Genomic DNA, 23022 nt, shown 5'->3' on the forward strand with positions numbered 1-23022 from the left:
TTACAACATTCAGTGTGCAGAGTGTTTCCTGTTTGGCAATATAATTATTGCGGCACGTATTGCGTATTTCAGTATGTAATCTGTTCTAGCATCCCTAGTTATACAATATTTGCGTACGGGGTCTATGCATTTGGAAATTTAGAGAAACAAACTAACAATGAGGCCAAACAAAAATTTAATTGGTTAAGAAATTAATGCTGTTCAACACCGGTTATATTATTGACCGGACACTATTCTAGATTTTCTTAAAAAAAAATATCAGGAGTTAAGGATTTGTGTTCGGGGATAAATTCTCTGTTTCTAAAACCTCTAAAGAGATGTTTCTGATTTTGTAATTAGACAGACTGGTATTAGTGTGATTCTGAAGTGCATTGGAAAGACGAAACCATTGATTTTCCTCCTCTTAACATGTTATCAAGAGAGAAATAAAAACAAACAAGAATGTAGTGCCAATTGAATCCTGAGTGATCTTAAGAATCGCCTTGTATCACCAACTTCTCCCAATCAACCCCAGCTTATAGATTCCCCTTCACTAGCAATCCCCTAATCATGCCGAAAACAGGTCTAATTTCGACAACTGAAAAACAAGTTTTCCATTTTTTTCAATTTCAGAGACTTTATTTGTGGTATATTCTATGGCTTGAGCAAGAAGCAATTTAAATTAGGATCATTTCATGATACTCACAACTTTTTGATAATTATTTCCCCTATCCTTGCTTTTTGCATTATAATTACATACTATACTCATATAAAACTGTACACTATATAGTTACAAATGCAGGTAATTATACAAAAAAGAAAAAAATATGTATACAATATATGCATCTTATTGATAAGAAGTTTGAAATATTTTCATCTTAATTTCAAATACCAATTAATCCGATTTGTGCTAGAGTTAAAAAAAGAAAACAACAGTATTAAAAGAAACACAAACTAAGCTCAAAGAAAGAAGATGGAGAATAAAGTTTATTTTCTAGATGTAAACCTAAAAGGATAGAGTATGGAGAGTAGCCTACATGTACCAAATATTTTCTGAGTCTGGAGGGAAGAAATTGTAAAAAAAAAAAAAACAAAAAAAAAAAAAACAAAAAAAAACAAAAAAAAAAACAACGTATAACTGATAATGGTATTGTCACCTGGCAGTCTGATATTCTAACAGCAGTATATTCATGTGGGAACATATTAAGTTATACGACGCAGAATTGGAAAGCATCATTAGTATACAGAACACATTGATGTATTTGCGCTTAAAGAACTTGAAGGTTTGATATTAAAAGAGGAATTCCTATAATTTATGAAAATATTTAATAATAAAGATCGGATACAATATTGGTTCCAGAAAACTTTTATCAAACATCTATTTTAAACAGTAATATCCCTTTTAAGATATGGTGAAAAGGCGATATCTGATTCTAATATTCTCGTAAATAAACTTTCATTTAACATATTCAGCAGGAATATAGAAGTTTTACATTCATATATTATGATGCAATAGGCAAAAGTAAGTTTTGCCAAGAATCTTGTCATTTAGAGGTTGACAGAGGTGTTGTAGCGAAGAAAACAATAACTCTAGGTACAGATTGCTCCAATGCAATAGGATTTTAAAGATTAAAAATGTAAACAGAAAGGAAACAAATTCATGATTTTAATAAAATTCAACTGAAAATTAAGTTTTAAGATGTTCTGCTACATGTGTTCATTTTGTGCACACAACACATGTTAGAAACATATTATTATGATATGGAGGACATGGCAGAGATCCACGTATCCTTTAAATATTATTTGATAGATTATAAAACATAAAATTTCCAAGTCTTCACAGAGACAAAATCAGGTACAGTTGTATATGATTTAATAGGAGAAAGAATCATCTGACAACCTTGACGATGTTCTTGAGCAGTGTTTAGATTATCATTGGTTTTACTATCGGAAGGAAAAAAACTTCTATTAACTAAAGTCTATTTATTAGATGGCTTTAGGTAGAAACTATTGAAGCCCAAGCCCCTGCTGTGATATTTTCGAACTCCTCTAGGTAATTTGAATACCTATGTATGATATATGTCTCACAAAATTCTTTATGTTAAATTATTAGACGGCTTCAAACAGTCTGATGATTTTACATATAGAACAATATTCGGCATAAATCCATTACTTAAAACGCTGCACGGTTATATAAACACACTTTATGTACGATAGAACAGGGGATGCATTTTCCTTCAAAGCTTACCAGCTTCCATCTGCGGTGTTTTCAGAGTTTCATGTTTTGGCGCTTGTAACTATTCTAATTCTCAGCTTTCTCTACATGATATTCTTTTCTACCTGGGAAGGGTAGCTTATTGATAGTGCATCTCACCGTCTGCTTTAATTTGTATCCGGATACCCCTGTTCGATTCTTGTTGGACTTGCCAAGTCAAACCAAACACTTTAACAAAAGTGAATGTTATGACTGCTCTTTTACCAAGTGCCCGATATAAGCGCTGAAAGGCACAGGTCTTTGGTAAAAGACCTTAGAAAAAAAACCCTTTCACAAGTGGCTTTACACGATGAACCCTCAATTCTCGATGAAGTTAAAAGTCTTTTAGGGCATTGGACGTTTTTATATGTGAGACAAATTTTCAAAAGATTGGTTAAACATGATATAATCGATCACATTAATAGTATTTTACCATTTCTTGCTGGAGTTGTAGATATATGACGGTTGTCTAAAATTAAATTCTTTTTTGGAGCCTGCTGTTTTAAATCTAATCTCTAGGATGAAAATCCCTTTAAAAAATGTAGAGAATTGTACAGAAACATGTAGTTTGTGCTCTTGTCATGGCATGGGGATATCAAAGCGAGCATTGTCAAAATCTACACCAGAAATGCTTAAAAGGTGGGTATTTTTATGCGCACTGATCGATAGATCCGTTTTTTTTACCATACCTTTTGAACCATCAGAGATATAAATTTTATATTTGGTATGCATACTCCACTAGTTAAGTTCTTTCAAATGACACCAATGACCTTGTGACCTTGACCGTTACCTATATGCTAAAAATAACTCGTTTGAATTTTGTTGCCGCCGGGCGCATAGTGTTTCACAAACACATCTTGTTTAACCTAGCAACCAGCTGACTATTTCAAGGAATTGTCTAAGGTTTGATTATATCTTCGCTTGTCATACCCCAAAGGACTTTTGTGAAGGGGATAAGGTTTCTGAATTTTTTTTTATTGAACTCATTCTATATAATTTGAAAATGCAAGTAGATAGTTACTGGTAGACGTTTCTGAAAAAAAAAAGAATTACCGGAAAATTTTAATGGTATGGAATTATATTTTGTTGTTAAATCAGCTGTTTTGGTTGCAAAATCTGAATACTTCGTCGATACATCAGAATACTTTGTAGATAAATCAGAGTACTTCACTAATATTTCCTGATACTTTCTCTCAAGGTCATGGATCTGAGACGGGACCACGTCTCTGTCATTCAGCAAAATCCTCTTCTCAGCATGGGGGATTATAACAGGTATGAAAATAACCAATCGTAAAATGTTTTCATTGTTTTAGATCTGAATAAAACCTCTAAAGATCTGTCAACATGAAATAAATGTTCACAAATGATAGATAATAAACAGGTCTGGACGATTTCTAAATTAGGAAGTCAAGAACGATAACCGTGAATTGCTATTAATACACAAAATAAACAAGGCACTAATCCTTTTGACCAATCAGATAACAGCGTTTAGACAAACCCATGAGAGAATAAATAAAACACGTGGTTTTTAAGTTTTTTGCTCAAAAGATTTTTTTAGAACAAACTTTTTGTAAACTTTATGCGCATTTGGGAATAATATAATATTTATGACAATTCTACCGTGAACAAACGCGACTTGAAATATTTTAAGTGGGATAAATAAATCTGTCTCTAGGAGTTAGCAATCCCAAAAGTTTACTTACGTTTAAAAATTGATATAAATACGGTAAACTTTCAGTTTTTAGAGCCTGACATAAAAATCTTATCGAAAATATAACAGTCTTTATTATTTTTGAGTGTTTATTACAGAATACTAGTAGTCCATGCAGTTTCTGATATGCGAGGTAAGATATTGGGATAAAACGCATTCATGTATAATTACAGGATTCTCTTTTCTCCACGTTAATCGCCTTTCCTTATGCCTATTTAAAGTCTGCATAGCAGTCTCTGCATAGCTAAGTATTCGGCGCTCATGAAACTCGTGATAATGCAAAACTACATGTATATGTGTATACTCCATACGATAAACACTTGTGTGAGTTGATCTATTCACATGGAATTTAAGCATTAACGATGAAAATCGGACGGCAAAATTATATTTACCATCATATAATATATTCTGGTAAATGTTATAATTGAACTCGATTAAAACTTGCTGGTGCGATCTATACCTCTGTAAACGATTACATTCTATCGTGCATTATTGTTTTTTCTTTACCGAGATAAAAATGTCAAGGTTGTTTACGGTAAAAATGTGGGGAATACCTTATTCTTCAAAAGTTTTCATCTTACTTTTACAGATTTCTTGTTAAAAAAATCTTTTTGAGGAAAAAAACAAAAACACGTGTTATCTTTTTGTTCTTTTAAAATATGTTTTGGGGTGCGTAAAAATGCTGTTGTCTGATTGGACAGAAAAATAATTACGTGTACTTGATGTGCATTTATAGCAACTTTCGGTTATCGTTCTTGACTTCCATATTTAGAAATCGTCCAGACCTGATAAATGATTGTGACTTTTTCGTGATTAAGTGCAGGTTTGTGTTTTATTTGGTTGATAATTACGCGGCCAGGTCTATAGTATGGATGGTGAGCCGGTATAAAAACATTCATTAGATATAATAAATGGGTGTATTTTACATGACTTGAACGATTTATTACATAAAGAAGAAAAAAAATTTACATATTTTCTGCTCTGTAGGAACGTAGGGACGTTTATTCTATAGAATAAAAAAATTATATACTAGTAGTTACAATATTTAATTTAAAAAAAATATGGAGACTGTAAATTACTTTACAGTTAGTGAAAACTTTGGCGAAAACTTTGACATTTTGATAAACTTTGGCAAAAGCTCTTACACTTTGATAATGTTTGGTGAAAACTTTGACACTTTGAAAAACTTTATCGAAAACTTTGACACTTTGAGAAATTCTATTGAAAACTTTTGGGATGGGTTGGGGTTGGTTGACGTTGGGGCACTTTAAGAGGAGTGGGCGAGGTCACAGGGAATGATGAGATGAAATTTCTTTGAAAATTTCTGGACCTATCGCATAAAATAAATGAATGTGTTATAACAGACAGAAATATTGATTTAGGACCTTGACCTTTGACCTTCTAACTTTAAATTGAAAGCAGTCTTAGGACATGGAGAGTTAATGCTTAAAATTAAATTGCAAAAGGTCCCAGACTTCTCGAGAAATAACAGTATTTAAACAGACTGGATTTTTAAGTTTATGAACCTGACCTTTAGATCTCGTGATCAAAAAGGTTTTCATAACCTGAAAGCTGATTTTATATACTGTGAAATCCAAAATTTTCGAGGGGGTTAATTTTCGTTGTTTTCGAGGTATGAAGAGACCCATGAATTTATGTCCGTCAGGAAATATAAAATGTTACATACATAACTGCTCAACAATTCTTCATCCACGAAATCAAATTCCCAAGAAACAAGAGTTTTTCCTAAAAACACGAAAGTTTGACCCTTCGAAAGTATGTGATTTTACAGTATCTCAGTTGATTCGATACGCAATCTTCAGCATGCTTTACGTATGAACAATGCTAAAACGAGGTTCATTATTGACATATTTGATGAAACAAATATATATATCAGCAGTCTCGTTTAAAGTCATCATTTCGTATGTTCTATATTCGATACAATGACCTTGTCAGCAAATACAGTTTATCATTGAGTCAAATGCTAACAGACGTTTTTCATACCAATTGTTAGTCCATTATTTATAAACGCTGAATTAACGACGGATTACTCCGTTATTTTCAGAATATGGCAAGGAGCACACTATCCCATAGTCCTTACAACTTTCAGTCAGAAGTTCGTTTGATGTAAAGCTCCAGCAATTGGCAGCGAATATTCTCTCATCCATGGCACCTGATCCTACCTCTGATGTTTTGAAGGTCTGTGTTTGCTCTGCTCCTATTTTGTAATGTTTAATGGACTTTTGAGCTCGAATACATTTAGAAATTTTAGGTGCCTGTTTTTCACATACTGGGGATTTTGTTCTCCAAAACTACTACAGCTGAAATATTTCAGAGTTTCATTTCTGGGTAAGGGATATTTGCCATGAAAGTAACAATCATTAGGTTATATTATTTATTTGGTGCACACTACGCATGTTAAATACATATCGTTGTGGTATGGTGGACATGCTAGCGATCCGCATACCGCTTTCACGGGACGGACCAATTTTCCATTGTCATTACGTTCTCCTGCTCGAAGAGCATCAGGATGTTCATCAAGACAAATGTACTGGGTGGCAGATGCAAATTGATAGTATCCTGCTGCAAGATATCCATGATATTGTTCAGTCCATCCAGTGTAGCAGCTATTCTTTCCTGGAATCATCAACACACTGGACTGTTTTGTTCTTCTACAAACGGCACAAGGAAGATCGTCACCTGTATGGCGGCCAAACTCAGTGGAATCGTATTCAGCGCCGTACATGAAAGCAAACCCGGAAGTGAATTTGTTGGTAAGATCTGGATCGGGTGGGAGACAAACAAACTCAGCGGCGGCACCAGAATGATCATACCAAGATCCACCAGCAAATCCTAAGTATATTTACGTTTGAAACAAATTGAACATCTATCTACTTTTTACTGTTTATAACTTTTTAAACATGCAACCAATACTACCCAAATTTTGCATAGACATAATAAATTCAATGTTCTTTAAAATTGTGGATTTTTAAATATATATCTTTCATAAATTAATAATATTAGGACGATTCATATGATGGCCGATAAGGTTTGTCGGCGCACGAACAAAATTCGGAATATATTTCACACATATAACTGTTACATTTGCTTTTATTTCTTCAGTATTATGAAAAACATTGAACTGAAATTTAAATCAGTGAAATCAGAATCAAAATCTTAATAATGTGTCAAAATTTCATAATAATAGCATTGGAAACAGACGATTGGTGTCATCATGATTTTCAAAGTGTTGTTGGAATTGAGTTTGGTGAAAATGACGTCGTCAAACGCGTAACCGGCGCACGGATATATAATAACTTGTTTTGAATATGGTTTGTATACATCAGAGACGGGAAAAAGAGTACGGAAGTGACATTACACACTAGATTTTAATTGGAAAGTTATTTTTAAATGGCATAAAATTCAATGAGAGTTTTTCCGCTATAGCGAAAATAGTTACAACATGTAAGAAGTAGAGTACTGTTTGTTAAGGTACGCAGACAAGGGGAAACAATCTGGGTCACGAACGACGTCAAACAATGTGCATTCTCTGCTACCAACAATGTATGGCGATCTTTCGAATAAATTTCGTCTAAAATTTAAATCTGCTTAAAAAACAACAACAACAACAACAACAACAACAACAACAACAAAACCCCAGAAAGTAGTGAATATAAATAAGTCCCTTAGTCAAGAGTGGTCTTTCACTTTTAGAAAAAATATTGAATGGTAACAAACGCGTGAAGCATAAAAAGAGATTATGACATTATAAGAGACGTAAATTACGCTTGCTTTCGAGCGCCGATGTACACTTACATGCTTTCTTTACTTTTTCATAATTTTCTTATTAAATGTGATGTCATTATGAAATTTGAAATACATGATCATAAAATGTTACTTTTTGTTATTAGAAGAAAAGAATTTTAATTCAACAAAGAGAAAATAAACTATTTTCCCTGTCTACGACTTTTTGGGACAACCCTTGTACACAATAAAAAGAAATCGATAATGTTCGAAAATGGAACAGAACAATGCTGATATCGAAATCGACTTTATTTCCACAGAATTTAGAAAATAAGATTGAACTGTTAATTTTTTTTTCAATTTTTTTAACTTACCAGAGTACACCAATTCTGTGCTATTATCAGAAGGACAATCCTTTCTTCCCCATCTAACGAACACTCCACCAGCTAAAATATATTAACAGTAAAGAAAATATTGACATTGTTAATAGAAAGTGTTGTATGTTTTAAATGTTGAAGGGGCATTTTTTTTTAAAATTCTGAATGCAGGGAAGTTAAAACATTGAGATAAGTTCACTTAAACCATACAAATCAGGAGAAAAGCAAATAGATATGTACGGACCCCCAAAACTTCGGAGGTTATGATGCCAAGAAAGAATGAGTATCCCCAGCAGCTCGGTACAGTGTAATATTGTCACGATTGGAAAATCGCCGGAAATCCGTCGTTTATTTAGTGTCTGAGTGAAAACTGTCTTAACGATGAGTATGTCAATTTGAAGGCAACTACCAGTGTTATCCTCTCTTACAGAAACTTTTGAATAAATTCTGCTTAATATGAATTCAAAAATTAGTCTGCTTATAACAGATTGCAATTGGGAATCCCAAAAGAATGTAGGAAGACCTGTTTTTCGAAAAGTACATAATTTTGACTGACAGATATCGTATAATACTGAACGTTTTATCAAAATATGTCTTTTTAGAATGAAATCTAGATCACATGATAAATGCTTGTGAAATGTCTGCAAATATATTTAAGAAAAAAAAAATACCAGTTGCTTTGGAAAACAAAGCGTCATATTTTACAGTCAGATCAGTTGTTCTTCTCGTAAGATCCAAATACTTTGTAGTCATGTCGGAACACTGCGACGATAAACCATTTATATTTTGTGGATAAATCAGAATACTTTCTAGACAACTCAGAATACTTCGTAAATATGTCCTGATACTTCCTTTCCAGGTCATGAATCTGAGACAGGATCACGTCTGGGTCATACAGCAAAATTCTCTTCTCAGCATGTCCGATTATAGCTTGTATAAAGATGACCAAAGAGTAAAGGTTCTTCATATCTTCGATCGGACTAACGCAGGCCAGTCCAAATTAAATGTGCACAAATGATAGATAAAACAACAGTATATTTCCCGATTATGTACTGTTAGTTGTGAATTCGTAGGTTACTACCACTGATAAAAACTTTTGATATTATGCTACATGTAGCATTAGATTATTTTCCTGTTTTAAACAGTAATATATATATATTTATATACCGGGGGTATTTATATATTTATATATTTACAGTATAGGAATGACAATTGTTATACCTTTAAAAATTTGTTTCAATACAAATCTTTACCAAAAAAGTCTTACATATCTAACGTTTAACTGAGCGGGCATAAAAGAAATCGATATTTGACCACTGAGTGAGATGTTGGACCTGTCGATAAGATGTTGGACCGCTTACGTCACACAATGGACAAAGCTAAATCCTATTTGCATTTGATGTATTCAACAGTGACAGGCCTGAGGTTAACATCTCGGGAAACAGTATAGGATGCATGTATATCCAAAAAAAAAAATAATAAAATGAAAAGTATAACAAAACATTTATTGACTGTGTTCTCAGGCTAATTGCGTTTTGTCGATCGTCGAACCAAACTGTATGATTTCGGCTTAACGGCCTCAGGCAAAAGGTTTGGTTCTTGGGTCCGATAAACCGCATGTTGCACTCGAACTCGATCAATAAATGTACGAGAATGCAATCTCCAACCTGCATCCCCTTTTTAAAGCTTAAATAGGTGAACAACACTGTCGGTAGTACGTTAGTTTTAAATATTCCTCCCCAGAAACAAAGTGAACAATATATTCTTGAATTGATATACAATAATGTATATTGTGAGACCTAAAAATGAATACAAATTTCCCTTTATCTTTCACGAGAAAAGAAATTTGAAAATGTATTTTATTTGACTTAAAGGGAACTTTTCTTCAAACAGGTTCTCTTTTCAGTAGGACTATTTTCTGAAATTAGATTGCAAAATTTGAACCACGATCGATTTGTCAATGAACAAACTATTTGCCTGGTAGGTCGGTAGGTCGGTTTGAACTTTATTCTGACCTTATCATATCCTAGTCTACAAAACCTTATTTCCTATTCCGACTGGTGATCAAAAATTTATTGACATTAAATAAAAATATGTTTCTTTATTTCATATGTACATGTAGACTCCACGCACCTCAACTGAAGAGATAACAAAAGATGCATTACAGTCCTACAAATCTGTTTTCTATCTCGACATTTTAATGGAGAGGGATGTTTGTGGTAACCTAGTAACAAAATTTATAAAGCAGATGTGGTTATTTAAGCTTTTTCATACATCAATTATACACTAAGGACCAACCATTAACGTTTCTGTCTTCAATTTGTTTCACAATATTTAAAACAAAAAAATACTGACAGACAAGTTGAAGAAAGGCTTATAAACAGTCTTACTTAACGTCATCATTTTGCAAATAGTATATAAATTCGAATCAGCAAAAACAATATCCATTAAGTCGACTTGAGACCGACGTTTTTCATACTTATAGTTAATACATTGTTTACATAATCGATTGTCTACCGATTAATATATGCTTGCCCGATCATGACAAGGGACGAACGACAGGTTTAACTGGTCTACAGAGGATATCAACTACTCCAGACACCTGATCCCATCCCTGATTTTTCAGAGACTTGTGGTTGTTCTGTTCGTTTTTGTACTGGAGTTTGAGCTAGATTACAGTTTGTTACTCCTTTATTTTAGGCGGATATCCTATTATATTTATTTCACTCAAGCAAAAAATATACGAGTATTATTTGAGAACAATCACAACATTCAAATATATCATATGAATAATTGAAAAAAAACTTGCTTTCTACAACTATCAATTTTTACCTTAGTGGCTGCGGAACTAGAAGAAATTGTTTTTCGATTCTGTGACACAGTTTGCCTATGAATAAAGCATTGTCAATAAATTTCCTAATTGTAGATCTAAATTTTTATGACATTCAAATGTCGGTAATATATTAGATACGGTGTTCATGATTATATAACAAAACCCATTAAGTAAATACAATGCAATATTCATTAATATTTTATAACTAGACACTTCATGCTGACTGGAAGTCTTTTGATATCACCATGCAAAGTAGCATCAACAACGAATTCATTTGCTGCGCTGTTTATCTTCCGTGGAAGTATTGTTGAAATTGCAGAGGACATGGTGTCTAATTCTGCTTCAGTTTTTAGACTCTCTCTTAAGCCTCTTGCAACTGTCGATTTTTCTTTGTTTTCCCTAGAAAATCCCGGAATGAAAAAAAAGACTGAATTTAGTACAAGTCACGATGTACACAGGTGAAGGCATTAAAAAAGGATGAATTCTTGATTCATCTTGTTAATTCATCTGCAATCTTGGTTGCATTATGAAACTGGATTTCAATAGAAATATTACCAGCTTACCTAGCACGTATAGTCTAGCTACTTAGCCTTCTTAGAGAAAATGTAATTAGAAAGCTTCAATTTTCATGGATTTATTTCATATTACATGTAAACTATAAAAAAAATTACAGTTCTGCTCCTTGTGTTTATTTTGTGCACACAACACATGTTAGGTACTTATTGTTGTGGTATGGTGGGCATGCCAATGATCCACACACAGCTTTAACAGGGTAGACCCATTTGCCATTGTCATTACGTCGTCCTGCTGTAAGAACATCCGGATGTTCATCGAGACAGATGTATTGTGTGGCAGCTTGAGAATTATAATGTCCCGCTGCCAGGTATCCATGATATTGCTCCTTCCAGCCCGAGTAGCAGCTATTCTTTCCTGGTATCATCAACACGCTCGACTGTCTCTTCCTTCTGCAAACCACACAAGGCAAGTCATCCCCATTCTGATGACCAAAGTCAGAGGAGTCGTTTTCTGCGCCATATATGAATGCACTGGAGAAGTAAATTTGGTGGTCAGGTTAGGATCACGTGGTAGACAAACAAACTCAGCTGCAGCTCCATGATGATTATTCCAGGATCCAGCTCCAAATCCTGAACAATGTACATATGTATTATTTAACATAATTCGTTATCAGTTTATTCTATATGTACTTTAAGACTTTGAAAAAAAAAATTGTTCAGAAAGAAAACCTTAAGGAGAGATTTTCGTCTTAAAATTTGAAAATAATAACTTGCTCATGTTTTAATGAATAAAATAGACAAGATTCACTGCATAGTTTTTCGTATTTCTTTCAAAGTTTCACAATAATGGGATTTGAAATGAAAAATAGATACTAAACATAGTTGCAGAAAGGTAGAATTTTGAATATCATAAAAGGTTTAATTTACAATCCAGTACTTTGAATTTAGTTGTAACGCGTCATTTGATTGGATAAAAGATTTATTTTAATTGTATAACCTGAGTTTCCAACATCACAATTACTTACGTCAAAAGCGTATCAATTCGCTTGACGTTACGTTTAAAATATGAACAATTTAAAGACGTTTTAAGGGAGAAATTGTCTTGTTTTCTATACTTAATAATTGAAAATTAGATGTATGATTTTCATCATTTACAACAAAAATGGACCCAAAAATATATACCAATCCAGGCATCCATTTTTTGTTTGTATTATCTGTTATTAATAATGTATATGGTGACTAATTAATAATAATATTGTACCAAGGTTCTCTCAGCTTACCCGAATATACCACCTCTGTTTCGTTATCTACAGGACAGTCCTTACGTCCCCATCGTACAAACACTCCACTAGCTGTAATTATTGTAAACTAATAAATGACATTTAAAGAAAAGAATCAATATTAATCTTTCTACATGTGTATTTGTTTCAAAATAAACATTACTTGTTTTGAATATTGTTAATTCTGTTGACATCATATATTTTGTTTACAAAGTATCATGGCTAAATTAAGCTTGGATACTGGTATATGTAACATACTTCAATTTGAAATAATCATTAAAATTATTTATCATTTTACGCGTTATCTAGTATCTTAATCTCCTTTTTCTCAAGAGTAATTTTCTTTTGTCTGATGACATGATTTAAATACATTTTTCGAAAATTGTAAAAGATGAATGACAAGCAAATTAGAAGATAATCAAATGGATTTGAGGCGATCACTTTAAAAAGCCTTACAATCATTACAAATTTATTTGGAGAACATACAATTCATTGCAAACCACTTAATTTTGAGCATATTCAATGTGGCCCATTTAAGGCACAGATCTTGTAAATGAAAGACGCCTACAAATTTCTCAAAACCTAAAAACGTATTCTTCTAATGTAGCTTGTAGGACTTAATTTCATGTATAAATATGGGAAATCTCAGGCAATGGAAACGTACAGTGTATCAGTATTATCTACAGTTTTTCAAAAAACCGTTTTCGATCTTATCTTCATGACCTCTTCCACAATTAATATTAGGGACGTGGATACTGGTCCTTTGGATTAGACCGTTTAAACCGAGGTCCCGTGTCGCAATACATTGTAGGTGTTGGCACGAAAAAGAACGCTCACTGCTCAATGGCCTTGAGTGCCGAGTATAGGACAAAATTTGTAGCTCTCCATCGGCAAGACGTGGGTCTACATATAAGTGAAAAATTCTTCAGAAAACCGTTTAACAACATACAATTAATCAATGAAGAATATTGAGATAAAGAACAGTATTCGAGATCCAATACCCATAAAACAATACAAAATGGAGCAGAGTAAACACGGACCTCCAAAATATCTTAGGTGGCATCAGGTGCCAGTATGGAGGAGTGAGCATCCCTTGCCGACCGGTCTCATCCGCCACGTGCTCTTTGTCATGATCGGGAAAATACCGGGAAAATCCGTCGTAAGTTCAGTGTTTCAGTGTTTTAATAATGGACTAAAAATTAGTATGAAAAACATCAATCGGCATTTGACTAAATGATAAATTGTATTTGCTGATAAGGTCATTGTATCGACCATAAAAATTACGAAATGATGACTTTAATTTGATGTTCTTGATTCATCAAGGCGCTTGTCAATAATTTACCTCGTAGTAGTAATTGTTCATACGTAGAGCATGCTCTTGCGTATCGAATCAACTGCATGAGGTATATAAAAAAAAAGCTAACTGATGAGTCCATTATAAGTCAACGTCAGTTCCAAAATTGTTATTTTCAGACCTTAGTTAGCGGAATGTTATTCCGTAGAGTAAGTGATAAAATAAAATACCTCTATGATTAGCAGCTTGATGGTTTTTGGAAACTGTGTCAATGATTGTTTCCCTCTTTTCCTCATTTCAAAGTAGAGGCATTTAAAAGGTGTTTTTATAGAGCGCAATGAACAAATTTAACCTAAAATCACAATTGCATGCCCCTTATAAAATAAAATGAATTATAAAGCTAAAAGAGTGGATATCTAAAAAAGCAAATTACCATAAGATTTTGGAGATGCATCATTGAATTTCACATTGAGTTTAGCTATTCTCCTCACAACTTCTGAGAATTTCTTAGATGCATTTGAATACTTCTTAGATATATTGGAATACTTCATGGATATATCGCAGTACTTCGTCGACAGTTCAGAATACTTCGTTGACCTTTCCGAATACTTCATTGACATATCCGAATACTTGGATAACAAATCCTCATATTTTCTTTTTTAGGTCATTGATTTGAGACAATAGCTCCTCTGAATCATTCACCAAATTTTTTTTCAGCCAGTCCAAAAACTATATGCATAAAGAAAAAAGACATATAAAACTCTATCGCCATGTTGGTAAAAATGAACTAATCCTATCTTTAATTTCAAACAAGGTTATATAAAAATGTGAGATTTAAAAAAAATCAATCAATATTATTTTACATCTGGTGTCAGCTTGAGTGTGTGTTACTTGCTATTATAGAAAAAATCATGCTGTAATAAATATTTTTGAAACGCAAGGTACTTAATTAATATGTTGGATTCACAATTAAAGTTTAAAAAAGATTAAAAAGGCATCAACCTGTCGACATTAAGGCTAAACAGTTATTTCCATTATGGATATTGCAAACAATTGAACTGGAAGGAACAAAAAATGTTCTTTGCCGAATTGATTGAGAACTATTTATGAGGACATTTAAAAATCATATGTAAAAGAAAAGAAAAAGTTGTAATTAGTTTTCTGGTTTGAATTCGAAATAATTATAAGGAAAAAAGTATGGATAAAAGCTCAACAAAATATCACAACAGAAAAAATTATATGTTAATTTAAAGTAAAACCTACTATAAGAAAATTAATATTGCAGAACTGTACTCTAGTTTTGTTACCTTACAGAATACAAAAACTGTGTTCAAGCCAAAGGAAGATATTTATTTAGTATCCGTTTATAGCAAAAGTGAAAATGTACTACATTCATTACTCTATGTACTATTGTATTTAATGCATTTTTATACAACAGTGGTGTTGGGCACTGATATCTACGTCATTGAAGAATTTTAAGATTGCTTTAAAAAATTAAATAATAAATATATTTCTGAATATAGAATTATGACTTATCATATTTTTTGTATATATCTGAGCCTTAGACTTATTTGAACCTTGTTATCCTTTACAATGTTTCCATAAAAAAGAAGAAAAAAACATTCATCATTAAATATCGAGGCACAAGGAGGTCAAATTATATACGTAACCCGAAATGCCTGGAAAACTTAATTCTAGGGTTTATTTACAGTAATATATACTCACAATCATTAGAAATGCAACACCCTAATTTTAGGGTGAAAATTATATGCGGGATATAACTATGTACCAAAAAAGTTAGGGCATCTTTTACTTTGACAAATCAGTTATTTAACGGTTGATTTTTTTTCCATTCCATTACCGGAAGTTGATTGTTAGCCCTCTAAACAGATAACTTTTAAAACATCCCCCCTTCCGACCATTTTATTAAAACGTGCTAGTCCGCCATGTACAACATACGCAGCCCGATTTCTACCATGCATTAGGTTTATCAATTTCTTTATCTGAGCGAAATAAATATTCTTGGGCATTTTTAAAAGCCTATTTTTCAGATACTGAGGTCGAATTTTCTATAGCCTTGCGTAGTGTAGTAACCCTTAGACTTCCGGTCAAGGAACTGCCATTCATGCTTTTGAAACACATGAGCCCGAAAAGTCGTTATGTAGTGTTTATTTGCATCTGTAGCTCTCCTTTTTATTTATTTTGAGAATTTCCAGCATTAGCAATGAAAATGCGTGCCTTCAGTTATTTTGAGGAAATACAGGCATCATATACGGAAGAGAAAAAAGGATATTTTTTCCGGGATTTTAGTACAATACTTAAAATTTACAGGTACAAAACCTTGAAAACCCAAAATATTGTCAATAATTTTATTAAAAATGCTAATTTTTGATTTCTGTTAAGAGGGATAAAGACCAACTTCAAGTAATGGAATGAAAATCATTCAGCCGTTAAATAACTGATTTGGCAAAGTTAAACAATGTTTAAGATGTCCTAACTTCTTTGTTACATAGTTATATCCCGTACATTATTTTCACCCTTAAATTAGGGTGTTGCGTTTCTATTGATTGTGAGTATATATATATATATCAAAAGTACAATTAAACTTACAGCAAGAATCAAAACATTCATATAACAGTGTCCCTGACTATACACAATGTTACAGTGAGAATATTCAAAGCTTATCCTATTTCAGTCTTCGTAAATTGACTCTTTGGTACCCCACCCTTTTTGTACACCAGCTGTCATGATTATGAAGCTATCTTAGGACTAAGACATATCTTAAGACAAACTTACGACATATCTTAGTCTTAAGTGGGGCCAAAAAGTTGTCCTATCTTAGGAGAATTCCTAATCTTAGTCCTAACTTTAAGGTAGGATTCTTTTCACACAAAACTGTATTTCTTATATTTAAAAATTAATGAAATTTTCACAGAATCAAGAAGACAATATTACTAAGTGATGGTATTAGTTAAATTAGTTTTGACCGTTTTATATTAGAGTCAAGGTCAGGTCAAGATCATTACCTTTTCCCTGGTCATTAAGAATAAAAATAACTGCATCCAATCATGAGTTAGGATCTTCTATTTCAAAATATTAAATGTTTTTCTTTTTGCATAAAAAGATATTACCATATAGGGTCTATAAAATGATATTATCAAATTGACACAAATAGTTTAACAAAAATTGATTTTGGCTAATTCGAAGTTCCTCTATTTTTCTTCAATTTTTCGGATATTTAAGTTATTTTTATATGCGCCCTATATTTCATTTTTTCTTACCTTCACATATGGTAAAGATGTCATATAGAGATACAAAATGATACAAAAACAAAAAATTTCGACCGTTTAGTAAGAGAGTAAAAATACTTCCTTTGAATTTTTGGCTCATATCTGTACTCAGATTGGAAGCTATTAAAAGCTAAAATAATTGTAGTTTGTTTGGAAATTCATATTTATTTGATATATTTTAGAACTTAAGATCCTTATTATTAATTTAGTTTACATTTGAAAAATTCTTCTAGTCTTTGATTATGTAAAAATTGTAATTAAATTCGCAACGGTTGTTCTATAATAATTTTGAGAGGCAGAAAAGAAGATATTTTCATACGCCACCATCTCAACAAAAACTATAGTCCCTGCTAGTTTTCGAACTCAATTTACTATTTCTATTTAAAGTTGTACAATTGTGATGATATACGGAATATAAGCAAATATACATTGAATATTTCATCTACTCAGAAACCAGAGAAGAATCCTACCTTAAGACAACTACGATCTTGTCGTATGGCATACTAGTATCTTAGGTGATTTTAAGAAGCGCTGGTGCCAGGAAAACGACTAAAAATTATGTGTTTACGTAAGTAAATATACAATATTTGTTGTTGATTGTTAATTTCTTTTATCACATGCCCTAGTGTCTAAATAAATTTATTTACGTACCTTGGAAATTGAAGACAAATGCATGTATATATTACGAAATAGAGAAAATAATTCATAAAAATGCGTTAATTAATTGTTCCATTTAATTATCGCAGAACTTGTATGCAAAGATGACACAACAAATTAAAAGTTTAATGTTTACTTGTGGAAGATTTTTGGCCGCGGTGGAAATAAATACATTGATTATAATTGAAACAACATACAACTGCAAGGGGATGCTAGTTAGCAAGAGCAAGCCCCAAGCACACAACATATTTACATTTTATGAGATATTCATGACAAATTACATCAACAATCAACGTTAGATCAACCTTTCAACATTATCAATAACTTCATTGTATTATCAACATCAACATCAAATTGTCAATATTTCAATGACTTTCAGTTTGTCTTTCATCAACATCAAAATCAACAACTGTATTTTTCAATGACAACATGTTAACAATCAATTATGAAGGGATGCCAACAGCACCGGCTTGATTAGCATGTGTGTCAGCATCCCCCACAATACGTTATGCTACATTTCCGTAAGTTTTTATTTCCGGCCTTGAACTTGAGTGGTAACGGTTGTTCTATAATAATTTTGAGAGGCAGAAAAGAAGATATTTTCATACGCCACCATTCCGCCAAAACTATAGTACCTGCTAGTTTTCGAACACAATTTACTATTTCTATTTAAAGTTGTACAATTGTGATGAGGAAAGAAGAATATGGTCTTTTAAATCTTTTCACCTAAATATATAAGGAATATAAGCAAATATACATTGAATATTTCATCTACTCAGAAACCAGAGAAGAATCCTACCTTAAGACAACTACGATCTTGTCGTATAGCATATCTTAGGTGATTTTAAGAAGCGCTGGTGCCAGGAAAACAACTAAAAATTATGTGTTTACGTAAGTAAATACAATATTTGTTGTTAATTGTTAATTTCTTTTATTACATGCCCTAGTATCTAAATAAATTTATTTACGTACCTTGGAAATTGAAGGCAAACGCATATACAAAAGAAATAGAGAAAGTAATTCATAAAAATGTGTTAATTAATTGTTCCATTCAAACATTCTAGCCATTTTAAATTAAAAGTGAAACGTTCTAGAAAAATTATTAAAACCCTTTCGAAATAGGCAATGTACATGTACGACCAATTTTTTTTATTGGGAAAAAGTGGGGTGGGGTAGGAGGATGAAGTCACATGATACCATTAGTATTTAGTTTGACACATGGTGCTAGTGTTTTAAACTATGGATGTGAAATTTGGGGTTTTCATAATGCAAAAGATATAGAAAGTGTGCATTTGCAATATCTAAAATATGTTCCAGGTGTAAGAAAAAAATACAAACTCTGTAATGATTTATTGTGAAACTGGGAGACTCCCATATTGAAGGTAGTGAGGTTACTTAAAATAATCAAATTTTGGTTCAGGGTGTCAAATAATGAAAATTGTATTCTCTTAGCCTGTTACAATATGCTACTAGAGAAATGTGAAAGGAATTTAAAAAATATAAATAATTGGGTAACAAATATAAAAGAAAAAATATTTGAAATTGGTCTAGGTGAAGTTAGTAATAATCAGGAAAGTAGTAAAATGAAAACACATTATTTTCCCTATCATTAAACAGAGAATTGTAGATATTTTTATCCAAACAAGTTTTGAGCAAATAAATTGCTCATCAAGATGCAAAATTTATAAACACACCATTGATAATTTTTCTCTCCAATATAACTGAACAAAACCTATTCCTTCCAAATATAAGAAGCAATTAAGTAAAATACGTACGTCGTCCCATATCCTAGCTACTGAATGTGATCGCCACAGTAATATACCAGCGAATAATATATAGATATTGTGAAATGTGCCATTTAGATATTGAGGATGAAATTCATTTTATTCTAAAATGTCCTCAATTTAGTGATATTAGATGACGATACATTAAGAAATATTACTGGAAAAAACATACAGCTGCTTAGTGTAAAAAAAATAAGGAATTGTGAAATTTAGGTATTTACCTCCATCATGCTTTTGAAGTACGTGAAAGTGTCATAAAATCATTTTCTGTCTAAAGTATTTGGCTAAACTCTATATTGTTTAAGTTTGTTACTATCTAACATCATATGCTACACTACATATGTTTAATTATTACCACACCACACAACCTATTATTTTAGTGTTTGTTATATTTACTTAATGCTAAAAGATGAACGTCTTGGGCTATTAAAGATTATAACTAGTATTACCCCCACCTGATTTTGCTGACCGAGTAGAATCTGGGAATTACTTTGATTGTTATTTATGCTACAAAAGGAAAAGTAGTAAGAAAAATATCTTTGGATAGGAACTTTTATGTTATCTCTAGAGTTATACAAGTAAGTACAAGTTCATCATTAAATATCTGTATATTGCATCTAATTAATGCATTTATTGGTAGTAGCTGGAGTTAAAGTAAAGAAGAAACATAATTGGAAATATTTAAAGAAAGTTTATAATCATGACTTCCTCTTCCCCTCCCATTCCCAGAGAGAGAAGGGTTTATTTTATCAACGATCAACAGGGCACAAACAACGACTAGAAATGATTTTTTGACTTATTTCTTTTTTCTAAAGTGCTGATCCAGCATTACTATTTAATGAATGACTATAAATAGAGAATGATTTATTATTTAGCTTTTCTATTTATATTTTGCTACCCTCAAATTGTAAACAAGTATTTCTATTATATTATAGCATATTATACACAAACCTGGACAAAAAATTGGACTAAACTGCTAAAAATATGCAATGGAATTCGATGAATTTGCACAATTTATAAGCAAATCATAGATTGAATTGAAAAACAAATACTATAACATATATTTGTGTATCACTCGTTAATCGATTCATTTTTCCAAAAGCAAAGAGGGGGCAAGTCCATTAGCCCACTTAAAAATACAGACTCTGAAATGTTTTGACTAGTAAAGATATCAAAAACAATAATTGTCTCCAAACCTGAAAGAATTTTTTTTTTTGGGGGGGGGGGGGGAGGGCGCTTGCCTTTATAATTATACAAAGCATGTTCATGTGTTTGGCTTTTTTGCCGCATTACTTTGGATCCGTGTTTTCTGTTTGTGAATTTGTTCGCCTGGTTTGGGGAGGGGTGTTAACTATTAGATAATTTTTAGAACTCAGGGAGACCTAATCCCGTCCCCCTACATCCACAGATGTATACGATGGAAACTTAAAATTGGAACTTTAAGTAGTGCTTGTTTGTTTGTTTTTTTTAAATGTATGATGGAATTTAGGACATCTTAACTTACAATATTCCTTAGATGCTTTCGTTTTACACCTAAGGACATATCTTAAGATATTCCTAAAATATTATTTAATAAATAAGCGACTGCACAATTACGATCCTTAACTGCTGAAAGATCCTAAGATCCGAGTAAAAGTAGGTTATTTACATGTAAAGTTTCAGGTGATGTCTATATATGCGTGAAAAGGTCTCAAACGGAACGTTTATCAACATACAATAAATCATAGCTTTTTTAAAATTACCTGAGTAAACAAGTTCAGTGTTGTTATAAGAAGGACAATCCTTTTGACCCCATCTTACAAACACGCCACTAGATGAAATGTATAATTATGCATCAAGTAATGCCAAGTAATGCTAAGAGATCATTTAAGAAAGTTACCAAATTATAGCCTTTTAAGGTAGCGCTTGTTTTCAAAGTCTTCTATCAATTTGTTTAATGAGTTTATCTTTTGGATTAAATATAAATATCTTTTTGTTAAATTTACTTGTGATATTGGCTTGATATACATTTTCAACAGGATTCAACTATATACTCATATTAGCCGTTGAGAGAATGTCAAAACAAACTCTGTCATAGATTTTAAAGACTTTTTTATCATTTGCTTTTAAGGACAATTACATTTTCTAATTTAAAAGAAAATCCTTATACCCTTTCATTATTATTTGATATATGGTAAAACATAAAATTGCCTTCACAGAGACAGTTGTTACAAGAATTTATACTGTAAGTCACTTTTTATTCGCGAGAACGTTATTTTAGAATAATTACGCGAGACAGTATCCTCGCAAAAATCTAATTCTTGCTTATAGTAGTATTCCTTAAGATTATAAAAAGGAATAACCATAATTCATGAAAATTTTGTCTCGCTTATCAAAAGTCAATGACAATGACTATAAAGTGTCGCGAAAAATTAGTGATCTACAGTAGGAGAAAGAATTATCTGACAACCTTGACGAAGTGCACTCTTGGGAAATGTTAAAAGTATCAATGGTTTTACTATAAAAAAAAAAAGAAACTTGTTTTTTTTTGTCAAGTCTACTTATTAAAAGACTTTAGGTAGAAACTATTGATACCCAAATTCATACTTTGATATTTTTTTATTCTTCCAGATAACATTTCGGTATTTGAATAGCTACAACGAAACTATGTTATAAGTATAATATTTCTCACAAAATTCTATATGTATTACGATTGTCTGTTAGCCTTTTTTTGGAGCCTACAGTATTTAATCTCTAGGATGGAAATCCTTTGGCATTTTCTGTATTACTTGCAGTTTACGCAGCAGTCATGACATGGGTACAGGATTGTACATTCAAAAAGAGGATTTTCGAAACAAATAGAAATAATCAAAAGGTGGCAATTTTTTACAACTGTTTACCTTTTCAAGGGATTTTTCTAGGCAATAATTATACCCTCTATTGCAATACTCCTTAAAGGACTTCTGTAATGCAAATAAGGTTCCAATAAAAAACCATTTAAAGAAAATTTTCTGTAATATTTGATATAAACAAGTTAACAATATCTGGTTAAAGTATCTTGAAGAGAATTATCGGAAGATTTTAATGGATCGGTATTATGTTTTGTTGCTAAATCAGCCGTTTTGGTTGCAAGATCTGAATACTTCGTCGATATATCAGAATACTTTGTAGATAAATCAGAGTACTTCACTAATATGTCCTGATACTTTCTCTCCAGGTCATGGATCTCTGACAGGATCACATCCGGGTCATTCAGGAAAATCCTCTTCTCAGCATGGCCGATTAGAACTTGTATGAAATTTGGCAAACTGTGAAAGGCTTTCAT

General features: G+C 32.1%; 1 protein-coding gene and 1 pseudogene across 1 annotated transcript; both read right to left on the reverse strand.

Annotated features, from left to right (window-relative positions):
- Window positions 1-6339: 6339 nt before the first annotated feature.
- Window positions 6340-9032, reverse strand: LOC134266597 (short-chain collagen C4-like). The gene is made up of 4 exons (XM_062748818.1): window positions 8872-9032; window positions 8737-8786; window positions 8063-8134; window positions 6340-6797 (listed from the first exon to the last, which is right to left on the reverse strand). Exons 1-4 carry the CDS (start codon window positions 9030-9032, stop codon window positions 6340-6342), a joined length of 741 nt encoding a protein of 246 aa, XP_062604802.1.
- Window positions 9033-11571: 2539 nt separating this feature from the next.
- LOC134266599 (short-chain collagen C4-like) lies at window positions 11572-23022 on the reverse strand (annotated as a pseudogene).

This window comes from Saccostrea cucullata, unplaced genomic scaffold (genome assembly GCF_032062105.1).
Source record: "Saccostrea cucullata isolate Sc308-1 unplaced genomic scaffold, CSIRO_AGI_Scuc_v1 ctg748, whole genome shotgun sequence".
NCBI classification, from domain to species: Eukaryota; Metazoa; Mollusca; class Bivalvia; order Ostreida; family Ostreidae; genus Saccostrea; species Saccostrea cuccullata.

Excerpts from the sequence above, each read along its gene's own strand:
- LOC134266597 (XM_062748818.1), bottom strand. The coding sequence starts at position 9,032 with ATGAAGAACCTTTACTCTTTGGTCATCTTTATACAAGCTATAATCGGA. Across the intron at positions 8,135-8,736 it reads TTTGTTTTCCAAAGCAACTG|CTGGTGGAGTGTTCGTTAGA; the intron begins GTATTTTTTTTT and ends AATATATTTTAG. Across the intron at positions 6,798-8,062 it reads CACAGAATTGGTGTACTCTG|GATTTGCTGGTGGATCTTGG; the intron begins GTAAGTTAAAAA and ends AAATATACTTAG.